The sequence below is a fragment of the Calidris pugnax genome, unplaced genomic scaffold (assembly GCF_001431845.1).
Source record: "Calidris pugnax isolate Ruff unplaced genomic scaffold, ASM143184v1 scaffold167, whole genome shotgun sequence".
In the NCBI taxonomy this organism is placed as follows: domain Eukaryota; kingdom Metazoa; phylum Chordata; class Aves; order Charadriiformes; family Scolopacidae; genus Calidris; species Calidris pugnax.
This window is the reverse complement of record NW_015091045.1, coordinates 144,459-161,460: the sequence shown is the minus strand read 5'-3', so window position 1 is coordinate 161,460 and position 17,002 is coordinate 144,459. Positions and strand designations below refer to the sequence as shown.

Below are 17,002 nucleotides of genomic sequence, written 5' to 3'. Positions count from 1 at the left end.
TTTTTTGGAACCTGGCCCGGGGAGTGGGGGGGGGGGGTCAGCTCTTTCCCAGTGACACGAAGAATGTTGTTAACCCAGCACTGAGGACCCCGACCCATCCCAGAGCTGCTGGATGCATCCCCCTTCCCAAATCCAGTTCAAACTCCAGATTGGAGCTGAACAGCCAGAAAGTATCTCTGCCTGAAGGAAAAGACCATTAAATAATTATTTTATTTTTAATTAAGACCAGGCTGGATGGGTCTTTGAGCAACCTGGTCTAGTGGGAGGTGTCCCTGCCCATGGCAGGGGGGTTGGAACTTGATGATCTTTAAGATCCCTTCCAACTCTAACTATTCTATGATTCTATGATAATTAAAGAAATTCCTCCTATTGAGTCAGAAACTGGTTGGCTCTGGGCAATGCATCCCCAATCTCCCATCGTTTTCAGGCTCTGATGATGGAGATACAGCAAGCCATGCCAATGCCCTGCAGCACCGTGTGCGAAGCTTCCCCGCTGGCTAATTAAGGTAGCGAACAAACGAGAAATATGTTATGATGAGCTTTAGCTCCAAGGGAAAAAAAGCTCCATCAACAATTTCTTCATCACCCCCCCTGCCCCATGCAAAGAGCACGCTGCTCCCTACTGCAAACCAGAGAGGCGGCGAGAGGGATTTCCAGGCTTAATGGGAGAAGCCAAACCAGTTTTTGGGATTGGAATTGGGATTTTGCACCTCAAGCCCCCAGGCCAGGCCCTGGACAAGCCAGACCTGAGGTTTTAACACGTGTCCTCCTGTCCCAGTTTAAGACAACTCACTGCAAAACCTGCATTTGGCCACTGAGCAGGGTTCCTGCTGACACCCCTCCGACCCCCCAGAAAAGATGGAAAATAGCTCTCAAAGAAAGAAAAAGGTCTAAGAGCTGCTCTGCTGGCAGGGATGGTTGTGTGGTGAACTCAAGAGGTTCACCCAAGACGGCTAAAACTGAGATTGCTGCACTTCCAGCCCAGTTTAGACTCACACACAGTGTTAGATGTGCCCAAAAGCCAGGTCTCCCATCACTTTGGACCACCCAGGGACACACTGTCCAGAACTGGGATGGGAGAAGGATGCTTTGTAAGAGCCCTGGAGTGGGCAAAGGTCCAGCCAGCTGCAGACCTTGCCTCCAACAGCAGTCAGTAGTGGTTATTTAAGGGAAAAAGTACAAGGAATAGGATCAACGTGGGGTTTTTTTCCATGGTTAGACCTGCCATCTCACTTGCTCGTTTTGGCTCTCACTTTAGGAAAGCCAATACAAAGAGTTATTGGAGCGGAGAGTGGACACATGCAAACCAGATGATGTGTCTTGCTGGAAGAAGCTGCAGCGTATGCGGGGTTAGTCCTACTCCAACATGCCAGGACAAGGTCCATCCCATCTTCATCTTCTCCAGGAAGGTGCCAGGTGGGAGTTAAGGCGCCCACCCCACAGATCCAAGGAAATCAAACCAAAACCAGGTCAATAAAGCATGATCAGGGACACGCCAGCACCATGCAAGGGACGCAAAACCGAAGCATAAGGGTCTGGGAAACACGCCGGGACATCCAGGATTAAACTAAAAGAGGGGAGGAAGGGAAGGAAGAAGCAGCGGCGTTTTGTAGATCAGTTCACAGCAAATTTCCAGGCCATGTCCCAAGCAGCAGGATTGGAGAGGTGGCAGCAAGGATTCGTTCAGGCAGCCCTTGTGGTGAGCAAGCCACCGGCCACGTGAGCTGAGGGCAGGCAAACCTTGCACACACCTTTTAGGAGAGGGACGCGACTGACGGCTTTATCGGCAACTTGGCCACCAGGTTTCTTCTTGGGCGTCCGGCATTCTCCTGTATCTGGCACGGCCTCTTCCAAAGCAGCATCTTTGTCTTCCACGTAATCTTTTAATTCACAAGGGAGTTTGGCTGTTTCTAATAAGGGTCCAGAATCTTTTCCCTCCCCAGGCTCAGCTTCTTTTGGGGAGATGATTTCAGAAGGCTCTGATGGGGTGACATCTGTGTCTTCTTCTCCCTTCAATGGCTCTCTCCTCTCCTCTTGGTCCTCTCCTGCTTTATGAGATTCAGCTTCAACAAGAAGCGCCTCCCCTGGTATGTCTCTGAGGACTTCTTTGGACTTGTTTTCTTCATATTCTTCAAGAGCTTCCTTGGTTGCTGTTGGACACACGCCCGTTTCAGGTCCTGGTGAAACATGCTGTCCCACCAGGGAAAGCAAATCCTGTTGAGAAGTTTCATCAATATCACGGTCCTCATCTCTTTCCCGTCCACTGGCATCTTCTTTTAACGGGGCTCTGGTACACAAAGGAGATGGCCCATCTTTAATACGGGAGCCATCTGTGCCACCTGCTCCTGCCAAGCCCTCAGTGCACACATCACGACCAAGCTCTGCTCCCAGGGCTGGATCCACACCAATGCCTTCTCTGCCTCGCTGATCCCACAACTCGTTGCTGTCTTCGGATGCTCTGGAGTCTTGGTACATATCCAGAGGTATTGGGATGGTGACCTCGATTCTGGTGGGAGCTGCTGTTGTGGCCTTCGTTTCATGTGATGGAAGAGGCTGCTGGAGAACCCCAGCTCCCTGCTTTATGGGCTGGTTTTCTCTTTTTATCGCATCTCCCACACGTTCCTGAGGGCCAGGCTGTAGCTTTAGAGAGCTTGGCTCCCCTGGAAGATGCAGGGTCCGAAGCATGGGCAAACAATTAGCACAGGCACGTCAAATAATAGTCAGACACGTAATGCTGAAGGGAGACTAAGGATTTCTACTATCTAGAGGAAAAAAGCAAGTCCCACACTGCCCCACTGAACAGACAACACACTTCTACAGTAGCTTTTGCCTTTAAAGAAGCTCTGATCCCCATGGGAATGAGGAACACTGACAGCCCCAGCATGGGGGAGACCAGATTTCCCCCTGGACCTGGTCTTGGGGGTGGCTGGGGTGTCCCAGGCTTGTGCCATAAAGGCCAACATGTGCTGCTGGTTTAGCTATAGAGGGTTTCAGAAGCCAAAAACACACCCATTTTCTAATCTAACACCACCAGACCATCACTTTGCTGGTCAGTGACCATCTCTTCTTGCCTCAAGGGCTTCAACAAAACAGGCCAGACACCGTCCCCTCTTCCACGGGCTTATGAAGTCCCTCAAGTCCTCTCCCCCCTTGCAGGAGATGTTCATGCCGACACAGCACCAGTTACATCCCCCCAGAGCTCAAACCAGCTCTGCTTTGTTCTCCAGAACATTTCCATCGCTAATGAGCTTGGGGAAGAGCACTCCTATCCCTCCTCTCTTATTGCTGTGGGTTTCAGCAGCCAGCGGAGCAGGCAGCCTCAGAGGAAAGGACTATAAGTAAAAATGTGGCTGTAGCCACAGGGCAACAGCAATTTCGGAGTGTGCAACCACTTGGGCTAATTAGAGCTCCAGCACTGCTGCCATCATTTGGGCAGAGTAGAAAGAGTGACATTTCAAACCCAAAACTTAAGGTCACAGAGACACAGATCTCTTTTTTGGGGGGGGGTAAAAGAGAGAATTATGTTCCATCGCTGATCTCATGCATGACACAGACCTTTACAATTTCACCCAACAATTGCTGCATTAAGCCATATATTCTGGTTGAGCTGGAGCTTTTCTGTTAGAAAATCATTCAGCTGAAGCAAAGATGCACCGAGCAACAGAGAATTCACCCTACATATAGGTAAATTGCTTTAAAGTCAACTGCCCTAGTAAGAATGAGCATCTTATATTATGAATTTGTCCAGCTTCAAATACTCTATGGTCTTTTTGAGCGCTGATCAGGTGAAATAAAGAGCATAGATCAGAGAGTAGATCTTCAGTACTGAGATTTCAATCGTTGCTTTGTTAGATTAACAAACAAGATCAAAACAAGAAAAGAAGTCAAGACTGACTCAGCCTTTTATCAATGTTCTCCCCGCTTTAACCATAATGGTTCAGTGAAACTACCACACAAAGACCTCAGAAATCATGGTTTAAGAGAAATCTTAAATTGGCACCTACTGGCAGGTAATATTTGAAACGTGGCACCAAGAAACACCTTTTATAACCATGGGGATTTGAAGGGTGTTTATGTAGTAGCCAGCAGAGCGTCCTGGCTCATTTCTTCTGTAAACAACCAACAGGACCATTAACGACGCCAGTGCAGAGACGTGAACAGGCAGTTAATTAGCTGTGCTTCCATACGGCCAGACCTGTCAGTGCTTCTGAGGCCAACGTGCAGCACAAGGTCAAGAGCTGGGAGAGCGCCAGCAGAGCGAAAACTGAGAATCAGAAGATGTTTCTCCACCTGAGACTCCAAAGGCATTTTAACACGCTCCATCTTCACTGCAAAGATCATTTTTTCAAATCTCACAACACGAAAAATGAAGGTATGTAGTAAGAAGATATCCAAGACTGTGTGCGTGTACTGATAATCACATTTTCCTCTGAATCAGAGAACCATTAGAAGGAAGCAGTGTGTTATTACAAGTCCACTTTCAGAGAAGTAACAATTTACGTAAGAAACTAGAAATGTCATATATAGGTTGGATCAGAGCTCCAGCTAGTGTATGTGCTTGTATCTGACAGCTCAAAGATCCCAGGACAGGACAGAAAGATCTTAATATCTGGTGAGAAACAGCAGTTAGAACCAGACTGAACACTGCAGACAGGAAAGAGAACTTCACTCCCTCCTCCTGCTAACAGTCCTGATTGCTATTTTGTAGTGCCACCACTATTTTGTTACTCCAAAAACCAATGGACAGGCAAGGAAAGGTTTTATTTTAATAGCAGGGAGCAGACTGTGCAAAACTGTGTTGATCTGTGTGGGGAAAGCAAAGACAACCTGAATTCCGCCCTGAGCCAAGAAGACAAAGACCTATTTACTTCTTTAAAAGACACAGATGTCTGTAAATGCACTAATGCAGCCATCAGGAGGAAAGATGCTGCCCAAGCAGCTGGAGGAATTTGTTATGTCTACTGTGCAGAAAACTACCTTACAAAACGGGGTTTAATTAAGATTTTAACCAGCGCACCGAATTAGCGCTATGGTGTATCAGTGCTATCAGGACAGCTCTATCAAAGGGAGTTTGAACACATAAGTTGGCCCCATTGGGCACAGAATTAAGCCAGCACTGGGGGCTTGGCAAAAATCCCATCCTGAAGTTTTCGGTCAAGTCTGACCTAAGCGGAGTCAAGAGAGAGTTTTCGGAAAGCCAGGAGGTTCCTGGATAATTTCTTGGCTCATCTGAGCAGACGCACTGCCCACCATGCCTGGCTTTGGCAGTCACAGTCCCTAAGACTGGGATGAGAAAAAAAGACCCTTCATGTTAAAGTGAGGGCATCAGTGAGTAGGTCTGAGACATGAGTCGAGTTAGAAAGAGACACAGAGAAACAATTTGCTTCTTTCATGTGTGACATGGAGGGCCCAAAACTGGCTCTGTTCATGCTGAGCAGTTCCTCCTGGATAACTGCACCATCCCAGCTCTGTTTACTCCCTTTTCTAGCCCAGAGGGTGCCCTGTTTTCCAACTGGACAAAGAAGCACCAGGGCTTCAGCCATCTGAGAGAGAAATTTGGTGCATGAAAAGTCACAGCTCCCCGAAATGAGTGTGATGGAACATTCAAAGCATGTACAGCCCTCCCCTGTCAGGAGAAGGCAGAACGGCACCGCTGCTCGTATCGTGCAGAGCTTTTGCATTACGGAAGAAAATTCCCAGTAAAACCCAGCCACAGGTGTGGGCAGCAATAACTGGACCCCAGCGACAGATGATTCACTGACCTTGAGGGACATCTCCCGCAGCGTGGTCCTCCAGGTTGGGGGTGGCTCCTACGCCCGCTTCTTCAGCTGGTCCCAGTTCAGAGAAAAGAATGGGAAAAACATGATCAAAACAGGAGTTAAGTTTAAGCGTGTGCCTGGGGGATTCATTTACCTCCCTGCTGATTCTGCCCATCGGCGCTGTATTATGAGCAGGGCAGTATCAGAAAGGGAATCAGGAAATCAACCCATGCCGACGGTGGATCTAGTTAGATTTATTCAACTTGTGCTGTACCAGACTGGAAGAGGGTTTCACCAACTCGCACACCCTGGGTGGCAGGTTAGTACAAGCTCCCTCGGGCAGAGGTGCAGAAAAAAGGCCGTTAAGGAGCAGAGAAACTTGTGGATTTGTATCCTCTCTCCTACCCCCACTTAGCATTTACACTGCCAGCAGCACTCACATGAATGTCTCTTACCTGAGCCCTACCTTCTTGGTGTCTACCACCTACTCAACCGTAATGAACTCTGCCGAGGGTATCTGACACCAGGAAATCAGTCTGGTATCAGTCTGACACTTCAGGAATACCAGGACATTAGAAAACCACAGTTTTCTTCACAGTCACAATGGTTTGTCTCTCCCAGAATTTTCTGAATTTATTATATGACTACTTTCAAACAGGCTTCATCAACTATATTTGTATGTCACAGTTCTACAGTCAAACTAAGACTTTCTCTGTTTTCCCCATTTTTTTCCAAAGACTTCAGGAGACACTGCTTCTTCCTGGCTCCCTGGTACAGTCAGATCTTGAACCAGAGACTTGTTAGCACCCTTGCTAGCAGGCGAGTCACCCTGCATTTCAGCCCAGGGCTCTACCAGCAGCCCAGGGACTGGATGCAGGAGACAGTTTGGCTGCCCAAGGAGCGTGCTGTGGGCTTTTCAGTGTTTGGGCACTGGGACAAGCCCATTTCCACCCACCACCTGCCTGATGCTTCCAGGAAAAGCTACCACACAGGGGCCATATACTCATTTTTCACATACAGACCTGACTCTCCCAGGAGCTCCTGCCCTCCTGTACACACACAGCACTGCTGCAGCTCACTCCCTTCCCTCTGCCTCTGCAAGACCCCCAGCCCTGACTGGAAAAACCAGGTCCAGGTGCAGTGATTCCCCACGGAGCGTTCAGGCTGAATGAGCCACTTGGCTTCCTCTGCATTATCCTTAAAACACGCCGGCAGCCAAAGAACTGCTGCAGTGGCCTGGTTTTCACCTGCCGCTTCAAAGACAAGCGCACGGGGCCGGGCTGAGCGAGAGCTCCAGAGAGACAAGCAGCAAAGGTCCTGCGGTGACCGTCCCTCCTCGCCAGCAAAGCAGGGCTGCTGGCAGAGGGGCAGAGATGACCAGGGATCGGCAGGAAAGCTCTTTTAGCCTGGAGATGGGAGGCGAAGCCAACCACAGAGAGACCAGATAGAAAGATTGTCAGATGGGGAGCTGAGAAAGAGAAAAGAAAAAGGCTGCCGAGCTTCCCCCAGGATGAGGAAGGCAAGAGGAGGGCTGTAAGCTTGGGAATTATTTCTGCAGGCTACAGAGAAGAAAGAAGCACGCATCAGGAGCAAAGCAAGCCTGCGAGAAGTTTTGCAGTATTATTTTAAAGCAGTAACCGGCCCAGCTCTCTGCTTTGTCTGCATCAAGAGATGAAACTGCACCTTGGTCTCCCTCACCTGTGGTTCCTTCTGGGATCTCCCCGTGCTGTTCGACACCACCCTGATCCTCGTGGTCTCCTTCCTCCACTAAAGGTGCTGTGGCATCTGAAAAACAACGCAGCTTTCACACAGCCGTCGAGTGGCAAAGCCCTGTGGAGGCCAGGACGTGCCTGAAGAGCATCTTGCTCAAAAAGCACCCAGCTCCCTCCCTGGAGCCAGCGCTTGTGGAGGGAGATGACTGAAAATGACACAGCAAAGCCAGTATCACAGGGACACCACGAGCTGTCCCCTCTGCCACACAAACAACGAATCTCCAGTGTACTCCTTAAGCAGCTGGAGGCTTTTCCATAAACACTGTCTGAAAATGCACACCTAATGACAGTGGCTGATGCCTGATCTGCACGGGGACTTCTGTCTGGAGCTGGAGAGATCAGCTCCCATCAGATCCCTTCATAAACCACCTGAGCACCCTGACTCCCTCGCACTCTGGGCAGCTCTGACACAGACAGAGACCTGGCTCCATCCACCAGAGGGATGTCTGCTTGTCATGACAGTCCCAATCCAACTGGAAAGAGGGACAACATGCTCTTCTGCACCAGCCAGGTTTTACATACTGGTTTCTTGAGCCACATACGCAGAACAGAGCCACTTCATGGCCCACACCTCCAGTGGGACAGGGCTGGAACTGGTCAGCATCTCTGTCCACCTTTCTTACAGATAAATTTGCAAACTAATGCCTTTAGCCAAAGTCTCCAAGAGGCACAAAAAGTGCAGTTAATTAAAACAGTGAACAAATCATTCAGGTAACACTCTGGAGCAGCACAGACATGCCCTGAGTCCTACCAAAGTGGCCTTTACATCAGCTCAAAGTTTTGGTTTATATGTAGACTCCGCCCATCCCATCATTCCAGCATGAATCATGCTGTACTAAGGGACATATAAATACAGAGAGGGGCAAAAAAAGAGCTATGAGGTACAACTAAGTTTGGAAGGGAACACAGTGATCAAGATGTGCTGTGAGTATTTTGGGGGAGCAGAGTGGTGCAAACCTCTGGCCCTGGGAGCACACAACATGGGATTGCTCCCAGGAGCAAACAGTCACTGTATGAAAAGCCATCAGGAAACAAACCGCAAGCAACTTCCTGAACTGTAATTAACACTTCACTTTCTCTTGCCTTCCAACCCACTCTCCACCTTTAAAGCTCATTATCTCATTCTGCAGAGTGGCAACCATCGCTTGTGATGAGACTAATGAAGAGCGTTTGTCCAAGAGAGCTGACATTCCTCCTCAGAAACCCCACCAGAACACGGCACAGCGAGTCTTTCAGCAAGGTTTATACCACGGCCCCATCCATCATGGTTTCAAAGCAGTAAGTCAAAGAGCTCCCACCTTCCGTAGTTGGGGTGCTCTTAGCGTCAGATGTTTCAGAAACAGGCTCATCCGATCCATCATCGACTGGTATCTGAAGGGGATAGCCTGGAAAACATTCAAATACTTAGAACAAGTCCTTGGCTTTGAATTACGGCCTGTGAGTTACGAACTCTGATTGCCCAGGTCGACACCAGCAAGAAAGTGTTATCGGAGAGTATAAACCACCTGAACTAATAAGCAAGCAAAGCGTGAAAATGCCAACCAAAAGCACCAGTGTCACCACCAAAAGGAGCAAGCGGAAACCCATCAGCAAAAGAAAAGCCCAGTGAACCGGATAGCAAAGCATGGCACAAGCAGGAAAGGAGATCTTAGCAACGTAAGCAGAAAAAGATGTACAAATTCTGGTCACTGTTGTCCTCTCTGCCATTTCTGGAGCCATTAGCAGGCTGCTGAACACTTCCACGATGCGTTAATTCTAATCATTGCAAACCAGCAAGTCTTTGTAAAGAGTTTGCTATAGCACATAACGTACTGCGCGAAGACTTGGTTGCAAAAGCCATCTTTTGGAAGAGAAGGGCAAGAGGGATAAGTCTCCTCTCTGCAAGGAGGCTGGGCAAATAAAATAATAAGAGCTGGAGAAAATGACTTGGAAAAGAAGATTCAAACTAATATAAGCAAAATCCCTGGGAACCTGCGATGTGCGAAGCTGAGGCTACAAGCTGAGAGGAGCTACCAGACTGCAATGCGTTACAGAACCTGGGATGAATGGATGCTATGGATTCTCCTCAGGACAGAAGCAATCCATTTATCTGGTGTAAGCTGTGTCCAAAACACCTCAAGAAAAGAAAATTAAGATGATGTTTATATGAAGCATAGCCGGGAGTGAGTGCCACCAGGTGTGCTGGTGTTACGTGGGGTTCCAAGCTCAGTTGTGGAGTGTGGTGGAATGAGAAAGGAAAAGCTTCTTGAGAAATTCAGGTCTGAAATATGGGGGGGGAAGACATGGGCCCCACTCCCAGAGCTCTCTGTTCGGTTCTCCCCATCTCCCTGTGCAGGTGAGAAAAGCAGGCAGCAAGCAGCTGTGTCTCCAAATAAAAAGCAGTGCTGAATTTTTATAGCAAACTGAGGAGTGAACAACAGAAACATACAGTGGCAAAGCTGCAGCAATAAGATCCTCGCTAGTCTGGATGCTGGGGGTTGTTCTGCTCAAAGATTTCAAAGAGCAGCATTTTCCTAGAACTGTGGACATCAGAGCACCTTGTGGGCTACCCACCATCCACTGGCTGCAGCCAGCTGGTCCATGGCAACATGCCAGACACACATACCATCTCCAAGGACCCCACTCTCCCCGTTTAGGTCATCCTCTTAGCAGTGGGCAAGGCAGGACCATCTTTACACCATCTCCTCCTGGAGGTGCTCACCTGAAGGGATGTGCTTCTCCTGGCCAGCTGCGTGATCCTCCATCATGGTGACGTCCTGATGCTGCTCCAGTATCTGTCAGCAAAATTACCTGAAGAGGAGAGTGAAAACAAACATCCATCAGGCAAGATCTCAACAGGCCTTCATCCGGAGCCCGGCCAGTGTCCTCCCATCTATTGCTCATGAGACAATTTTGGTTTGGCAGCCAATTCCCAGGCGCATTAAATCAGCCAACAACAGCCAGCCATCTCCTCAGGGACTGTAAGAAGATACCTACTTTGTTCCCTTTCCCCAATGAGCTCTGAAATCACACCATGGTGCTTGGGGAAGGTCACAGCTCAAGATATGTGTTACCTATTGGGTTTTACACCAGTGCTGAAATACTCTCAGTGCCTCCAAATCCACCAGGAGCATGTTTTGCCCACAATCATCAAGTGGAGAAAGACAGCAGGAATGAAGTGCTAAGATGCCAAACTGGGATCTAAAGGGACTGCCCCACTCTTCAGCAGAGCTGCACTGAGCTCTCAGTGCAAGAGGTCACAGCAATCCACACTCAAAACAGAAAAAAATCACCTGGGGGCATAAGCGAAAAGGAAAACATGGATCTTGCATAAAAGACATATGAAGGAGCAAATGTCCCTTGTGAACAAAGGGAAGTTCTAATTACTCCTGCACAAGCAAAAGCACGTGCCAGTCACTGCATCCATTACACAGGCAACTTCTGCCCAGCTACAACATCAAAATTCCACAAGTATTTAAGATAATCCAAGCAAAAGGACCTTCCTGGTGCACACAGGACACTGCTTGGCCACTGTTCTGTCACAGGTGATCACTAGTGCAGACGTACTTCTGCTGCACACTCCAAACTCCTCATTTGCCAATTTCATCAGTCTCCCAAGAGACGTATCTGCTGGCAAGGTGTGATGCTGCTGCAGAAAGGGATGCCTTGTACCCCTGAGGATACACCCAGCAGGGACACACAGCTGTAACAATCACCTGGAAATCAATCCAGAAGTGACATACAGGGGTAAACCAGGACTATCCAAGAGATGGATACCCAGCAGGGACACACAGCTGTAACAATCATCTGGAAATCAATCCAGAAGTGACATAGAGGGGTAAACCAGGACTCGTCAGAGATGGACTTGGATCAGGGGCTCTTAGAGAAGACAGCTGTGGGTCTGAGAGGATGCTTAACCCTACATCCTTCAGAAAGCCAACCCCCTGGTGCAGAGCAAAGCACAGTGAACAGGTCTGGACACTGGAGTGGAAGGAGAAAGGTGCTAAAATTCAGAGTTATTTTTCTATCATGCCTCTATCTGCAAAAGGAAATGAAGTCGCCAACAAACATTATCCGCTTCTGTGAAGCAGGGACCGTGTTTCTTCCTATTCTCCGTGCTGGTTGGACAGACACTGCTTTTAGTTGACTTCCTAATAGCTGATATAATTACAGCCATTGGCAGTGATTAATAACCAGCTATTAGTGTAATCGCACATTTGCCGTGACCGTCAGGAGCGAATGAACCCAGCAATGAAGCTCAGGTTATCAGCTGAAAGGAAGTAAACTCATGTGGTTTTGTTTGCTGGTAATAAATTAACTGGATATATGGAACTATGCAAGAGAAACCCCAGTCCTGGTAACCAGATCTCTCACCCAGCTTTTTTTAAGCCTTAGCAAGATGACTATGCAATTTAATTTCTGCCTTAGATAGCTACAAAACCATTTGACGGACCTGTATCAAGTTTAAGAACTTGTCCTGAAAGGAAATCACCCATAAAAATGGAACTATAGAATAGGAAAGAATTAAATATCTAAATTTTGCCCCAATTTTTGGGTGGTAACCCACCAAAACAGTGGACCCTCATTCTTAACATGTATGGCTGCCCTCCTTCCAGAGCTCAAAGGATCATAGCGATTACACCCTGGTCTCATCTGGCCACTTGGTATTATTTACAGGTTGTTCTTAGCACTGAAATACTAAAATATAATGTTAACTTAGTGCACAGGGCACAAAAGCAACTTGGGCACAAACATGAGTGTAAAATGACACACGAATGTGCTGTTCATACCAAACATGAGTGTAAAATGACACACGAATGTACTGTTCATACGTGTGTGTGTGTGTGTGTGTGTACATACAGAAGAGTGACCCTCTGTCCCAAACGCCCCCACGGCACTGGGTGCATTTTCCCCACGTGCTGCCCAGTCTCTTGGTGGGAGAAGCAGTTCCTACCCCAGTCACAACCAGTGCTCCTCCCAGACCAGCTCAGCTCACTGAACACCTACAGATGTTAACATCTTCACTTCCCAACTGCAGACCCAGAGGCAAACCACTCACACGTCTGCTGCACTGGATTTAAATCAGGCTTACTGTTTCCTTCTTCTGCCCCCTTTTCTCTCTTCCTCCCACCTTTTTTTTTTTTGAGAAAAGCAATTAGTGTCTCCCCCAATCTCCCTGGAAAGATACGTTTAGTCCTTTCCTGCCTCTGGACAAGAATTTTCCGGGACACCATCCAGGGAGGACTCCTAGCTTGACAGCTAGAGAGCTTTGCATACCTCGCCGGAGGCTCGTTTGCTGGCTCTGGGGACAGACACAGCCAAAGACTTTCCACTTTTTCCTCTGAATAGAGCATTTAGCATCCGCGCACATCCCTGGCACGACAACAGCGAGCCGTGATTCAGCAAAGGCTGGTGGATCTGCTGGCGGGCACATGGGGTGGCCTGGTCACGGGGCTGACTGTCACCCTGCTTCCCGCTGACCTGCCAGCAACGGGGGCTTTTCAGCACAAAAGAACGGCCGGGTGTTTTTCAGAGAAGCTGAAAAAACTGTCTTGCCTTGTCTGCAGAGACAGCCCCCGTTCCCACCGAGCTCCACGCATGGCAGGATTCAGCCGTCTCAGAGCTGGAGGACCAGAGGTGGGCTCAGGAGGATGCAGCCATTAATTTTTCAGAGATGAGAGAGGAAGAGCTGCCTTTTCTATTACAAGGAAAAAAACACAAGCCAAAGCCACAAAGACCCAGCAAGAAAAACACTCAACAGCACCCTGAGAGCATCCAAAAACCTGTCTAAAGGGTTACAAAACGCCCTGGATGCTCATTCACCTGGAGATGGTGATTTTGGGGGCTGATGCCTGGTTTGCAGAAGGATCTCCCAGCAGATGAAGCACAACGTCCTCCCACTGCGTCTGCAGCAGAGTCACCTCAGCCACGGTGGAAAAGAACAAAAAACTCCTCAAATTGGCAGGAGCCAAGGGGCAGGGAGGGGGACCCAGCTCCCATACAGCATCTTGCTTTCAGCTGAAGAAATGCCCATTCAACAGATACCCTTCTCTCCAGCCCTGCCCCTCTTTCCTGCCGCTTGCCCTCCCAGGCCTGGCAGGGCTGAGATTTAAACCCATTACAATAGGGCTGATGAAATTTCATCAGCACCAGATAAGCAAATAAATAACATGAAGCGCACAAAGCGACGCGATGGGGAAGTACGAGCGAGCTGCCGCCGCCGCCACCATTATCTCCGAGCTGCAAAGCTCTCCCAGCAGAATTTGAAATACCCAGGCCATATAATCATACAGTCCTATTCACCAGGAACGTCATCTAGAAGGACATATTATGCCTCTCCAATGGATGCTGAACTTCATTCTCTCCCTCATTCTTTTCCACCCGTCGGAGATGTCAGCTAAAAGTATTGCCCACCCAAACCCCTCCTGGTGATGCACAGGGTTTTGGGACAGATCCATCTGCTTAAAGCAAAGAAGCAAAACAAATTGCTGATATGCAACCCCCTTCTTATTCTAGTGGGGAAGCCTCGGCTTTGCTTCAGGTTTTCACTCAAGTAAGAAATGCATATGACTAAAGAGAATTTAAACCTTATTAAAACGGCATCGTTTAGATGATTGTACATCTTTTACATCTTTTAGATTATTTTACATCTTTTAAACAAAGATGGGCCTGAAAGCATCTGAAAAATTACTTTGAATTTTGGAAAAAGTCTGTAATGATAATCCTATTTGTTTTTCAAGTGGGGGAAGGGGAAATCCCCCTTAGGGAAAAACATAACATTAAGGGGAAAAAATGTTCTAAAAAACTGTAAAACCAGCCCCACCTTGAAGGAATGGTTCAATAATGAATAATTATGCTAAGGAAGCTGCGCAGAGATAAACTTCAGCACCACCCTCTGCACGACAGATAAAGCACAAACCCTCCTAAGAATCTTATCCATTTCCAGCAGAACTATTCTTGTTAACCAGGGACACTATCTAAAAAGCAACAGCCCATCCCATAATTAACAGCTCTTCCAAACCTCACGTCTTCCAAACCCGCAGCCCGCCTTTCGAGGAGGCAAATTGGGAGGCAAAGTCTTTACTGCCAAGGAGAAAAAGCTGCTGATTTCTGGCTCAGCACCCTGGTACCTCTGGTTTTCACTCTCTTGTGCAACCCCGTTAGGGCCCTAAACATAAAGGCAGTTTGTCTGAGAAGCGAGTTTAACAGGTGAGAGCTCGGCCACCTCCTGCCACCAAATGCAATTGCTTGGCCACTCACATCAGGGTTAAGAGGAGACACGAGCTGGCACACAGTGTATTTCATTCCTCTCCCAGTGATAAAGGACTCCAACCAGTGGCCTCCAACTGGTTTGAGAGTTGGATATTGCCATCCCCAACCGGGAGCGGCGTAACCGGGAGAGGAGCAGACATTCCAGTTGGCTGGGAGGGCTGGAGGTCTGTGTGGATCCATCAGCAGAGCAGAGGGAGCACAGGGTGGCTGGTGGCATTCAGGCCACCGGGCAACTCCAGTTGCATGTCACAACCCAGCCAGCCAAGCTCAACACTGCCGTAACCAGGAGCAACTCTCAAGCATTTGAAGAGCATTTCACAGCTGAAGTTAGCCCCAGAGCAGTCCCTGCAGGCCAGGGCTGAACAAAATGTCAGGGGCTAAAAGCCAAAATAGCGATTTTATACCCCAAAGAATGTCGAACCACATATCCAGTAAGGAAAAGCCCTAAGTGAAATGATGCAAAGCCTTAACAGCCAACAGCAGCACTCAAGTTTAGCTCAGGAAGTGAAAGCTATTAAGTCAGCTCAAGGTCCACAAGACATTTAAAGAGGGAAAAAAAAATTATGATTTTCCTTTTGGAGCTTGGCAAGGATACCAAAGCAACATCCCTGCTCTCCCAAGAGGTTGCAGAGACCTGACAGTAAAATCCATCAGCTTTAGGTGATGGTTCCCACGCTGCCTGCAAAACCACACACTGCTTTTTGTCCAACAGCCACCGAGGTCTCGGTGCCAGCCCGCAGCCCCTCTGACCTTCCTTCCTTTGCCAGAGCCCGAGGCCGGGCACCAGAGCCACATCCTGCATTCCTGCCCAGGAGAACTGAGCCAGAAACGAAAGCACTGCTCTTCTGCCGCTGCCCATCCTGCAAAATTGTTTTCTAAACGGCTTGTGAGGCTTGAAGGCATCAATAAAATGGCTTGGTCTGGTCTGATGGCAGAAGTAGAAGCTACCAGAGCATGGCTGGGGTGGGACTGCTTAGAGTAAAGCCAACTGCCTGGATTCACGGCAACCTCCCACCCCTGCACAACCCACACACATGAAAACTGGTCCAAACGAAACAACTGCTGCATCCTTCCCCCAAGAGGAACTGTAACAACGGCTGCAAATCCTACTCCACAAAGAGGGAAGGAGAATCGTAAAGGTCTAAGCAAACCAGGATTATAAAAGAAAATGTAATCAGTAAATTAATTAAATGCATAAGAAGTTCCTGGCTAGAACACATTTATGCCCTGTTCATTGGGTATAAACCAGCCCCAGGTGTTGGAAATAAACTTCTCCTGTGAAACAACATGTTTCTCCTGCCTGGAGACCCCTCTACGCCGCAGAGCACAGTCCCACACAGCCCCATGGAGTCTGCAGCTCCAATTCCTGCACAGCCAGGGAACGGGCACCCCGGGACATCCCTCTGGAGCGCAGTCAGGACACAGAGACAGCAGCACAAAGACCCAGCAGAGCCCCCATTCTGCCACCACTCAGGCTGACCCCACCAGCAAACCACGCACAAAGCCTCCAGCACTCTCCAGCTGGGAAGATTTAGCTCCTAAATTAAGTGGGGCAGCCCGAAGGCTTTAATCCCTTGGGCAAAAAGGTTTCGCCGCAGTGAAAGGTAAATAAAACCAGGGCTGAAAACAACGTACCCTATTGAGAGCCGGCCCAGCAGCAGAGGGGGAAGAAAGCAGATGCCGGGGACCACACAGCTGTGCTTGGGTGCCCGCTCAGCCCTGCGTAATCTGTGCCAGATGACATCATTAGCGCTGTCACAAAGGAGCACAAAAAGGCATCCCCGCCACCCTTCTGGTGCCAGGAGATGAGTGCTCCCACCATCGCCCTGTGGGAGGAAAAGGGGTCGGCAGCTGCACCCCACTCACCCACAGGCAACACGCAGGGCCACGGCCACGGCCACAGCCCCCCCCCGGGGGCGAGAGGACACGATCCGTCGGCCGCCGCTCCCCAACAGCCCCGGGATTATCCCCGGATCAGAGGGGAAGAGGTAGAGGCTCAATCTGCAGCGATTCCAACTGCGCAGCTCCCGGGATCACGAGCCTGGGAACTAATGGCTCGATTTACATACACACAAATCCCAAAATAAACCAGGCGTTGGCAGATCCGTTTGCGGCTGGGTGCGGGGTTTTACTAGCCACACACTGGTAAGAAAAGAGGAATGAGAAATTTTCAGCCGCCAAGGCTTCGAGAGAAAGACTCTGCAAATCCAGGGTGTGGAT

The 17,002-nt window shown here is 49.0% G+C and overlaps 1 protein-coding gene across 20 annotated transcripts in view; it reads right to left on the bottom strand.

The window, feature by feature from the left end:
* MAPT (microtubule associated protein tau) overlaps nucleotides 1–16,759 on the bottom strand; it is a 34,533-nt gene extending 17,774 nt beyond the window's left edge. For 2 of the 20 annotated variants that reach the window (XM_014956518.1, XM_014956521.1), the window contains exons 1-5: nucleotides 16,418–16,497; nucleotides 10,233–10,321; nucleotides 8,830–8,916; nucleotides 7,458–7,544; nucleotides 5,763–5,828 (exon numbers count right to left, since the gene is read on the bottom strand). In XM_014956518.1, coding sequence (XP_014812004.1) covers nucleotides 5,763–5,828; nucleotides 7,458–7,544; nucleotides 8,830–8,916; nucleotides 10,233–10,278 — 286 coding nt within the window. In that variant the 5' untranslated portion in view covers nucleotides 10,279–10,321; nucleotides 16,418–16,497. Of the gene's footprint in view, nucleotides 1–1,751; nucleotides 2,661–5,762; nucleotides 5,829–7,457; nucleotides 7,545–8,829; nucleotides 8,917–10,232; nucleotides 10,322–16,417; nucleotides 16,512–16,648 lie in introns of those variants that run through there. The other 18 variants (XM_014956524.1, XM_014956525.1, XR_001413637.1 and 15 more) reach the window with 17 other exon arrangements.
* Nucleotides 16,760–17,002: the final 243 nt, after the last annotated feature.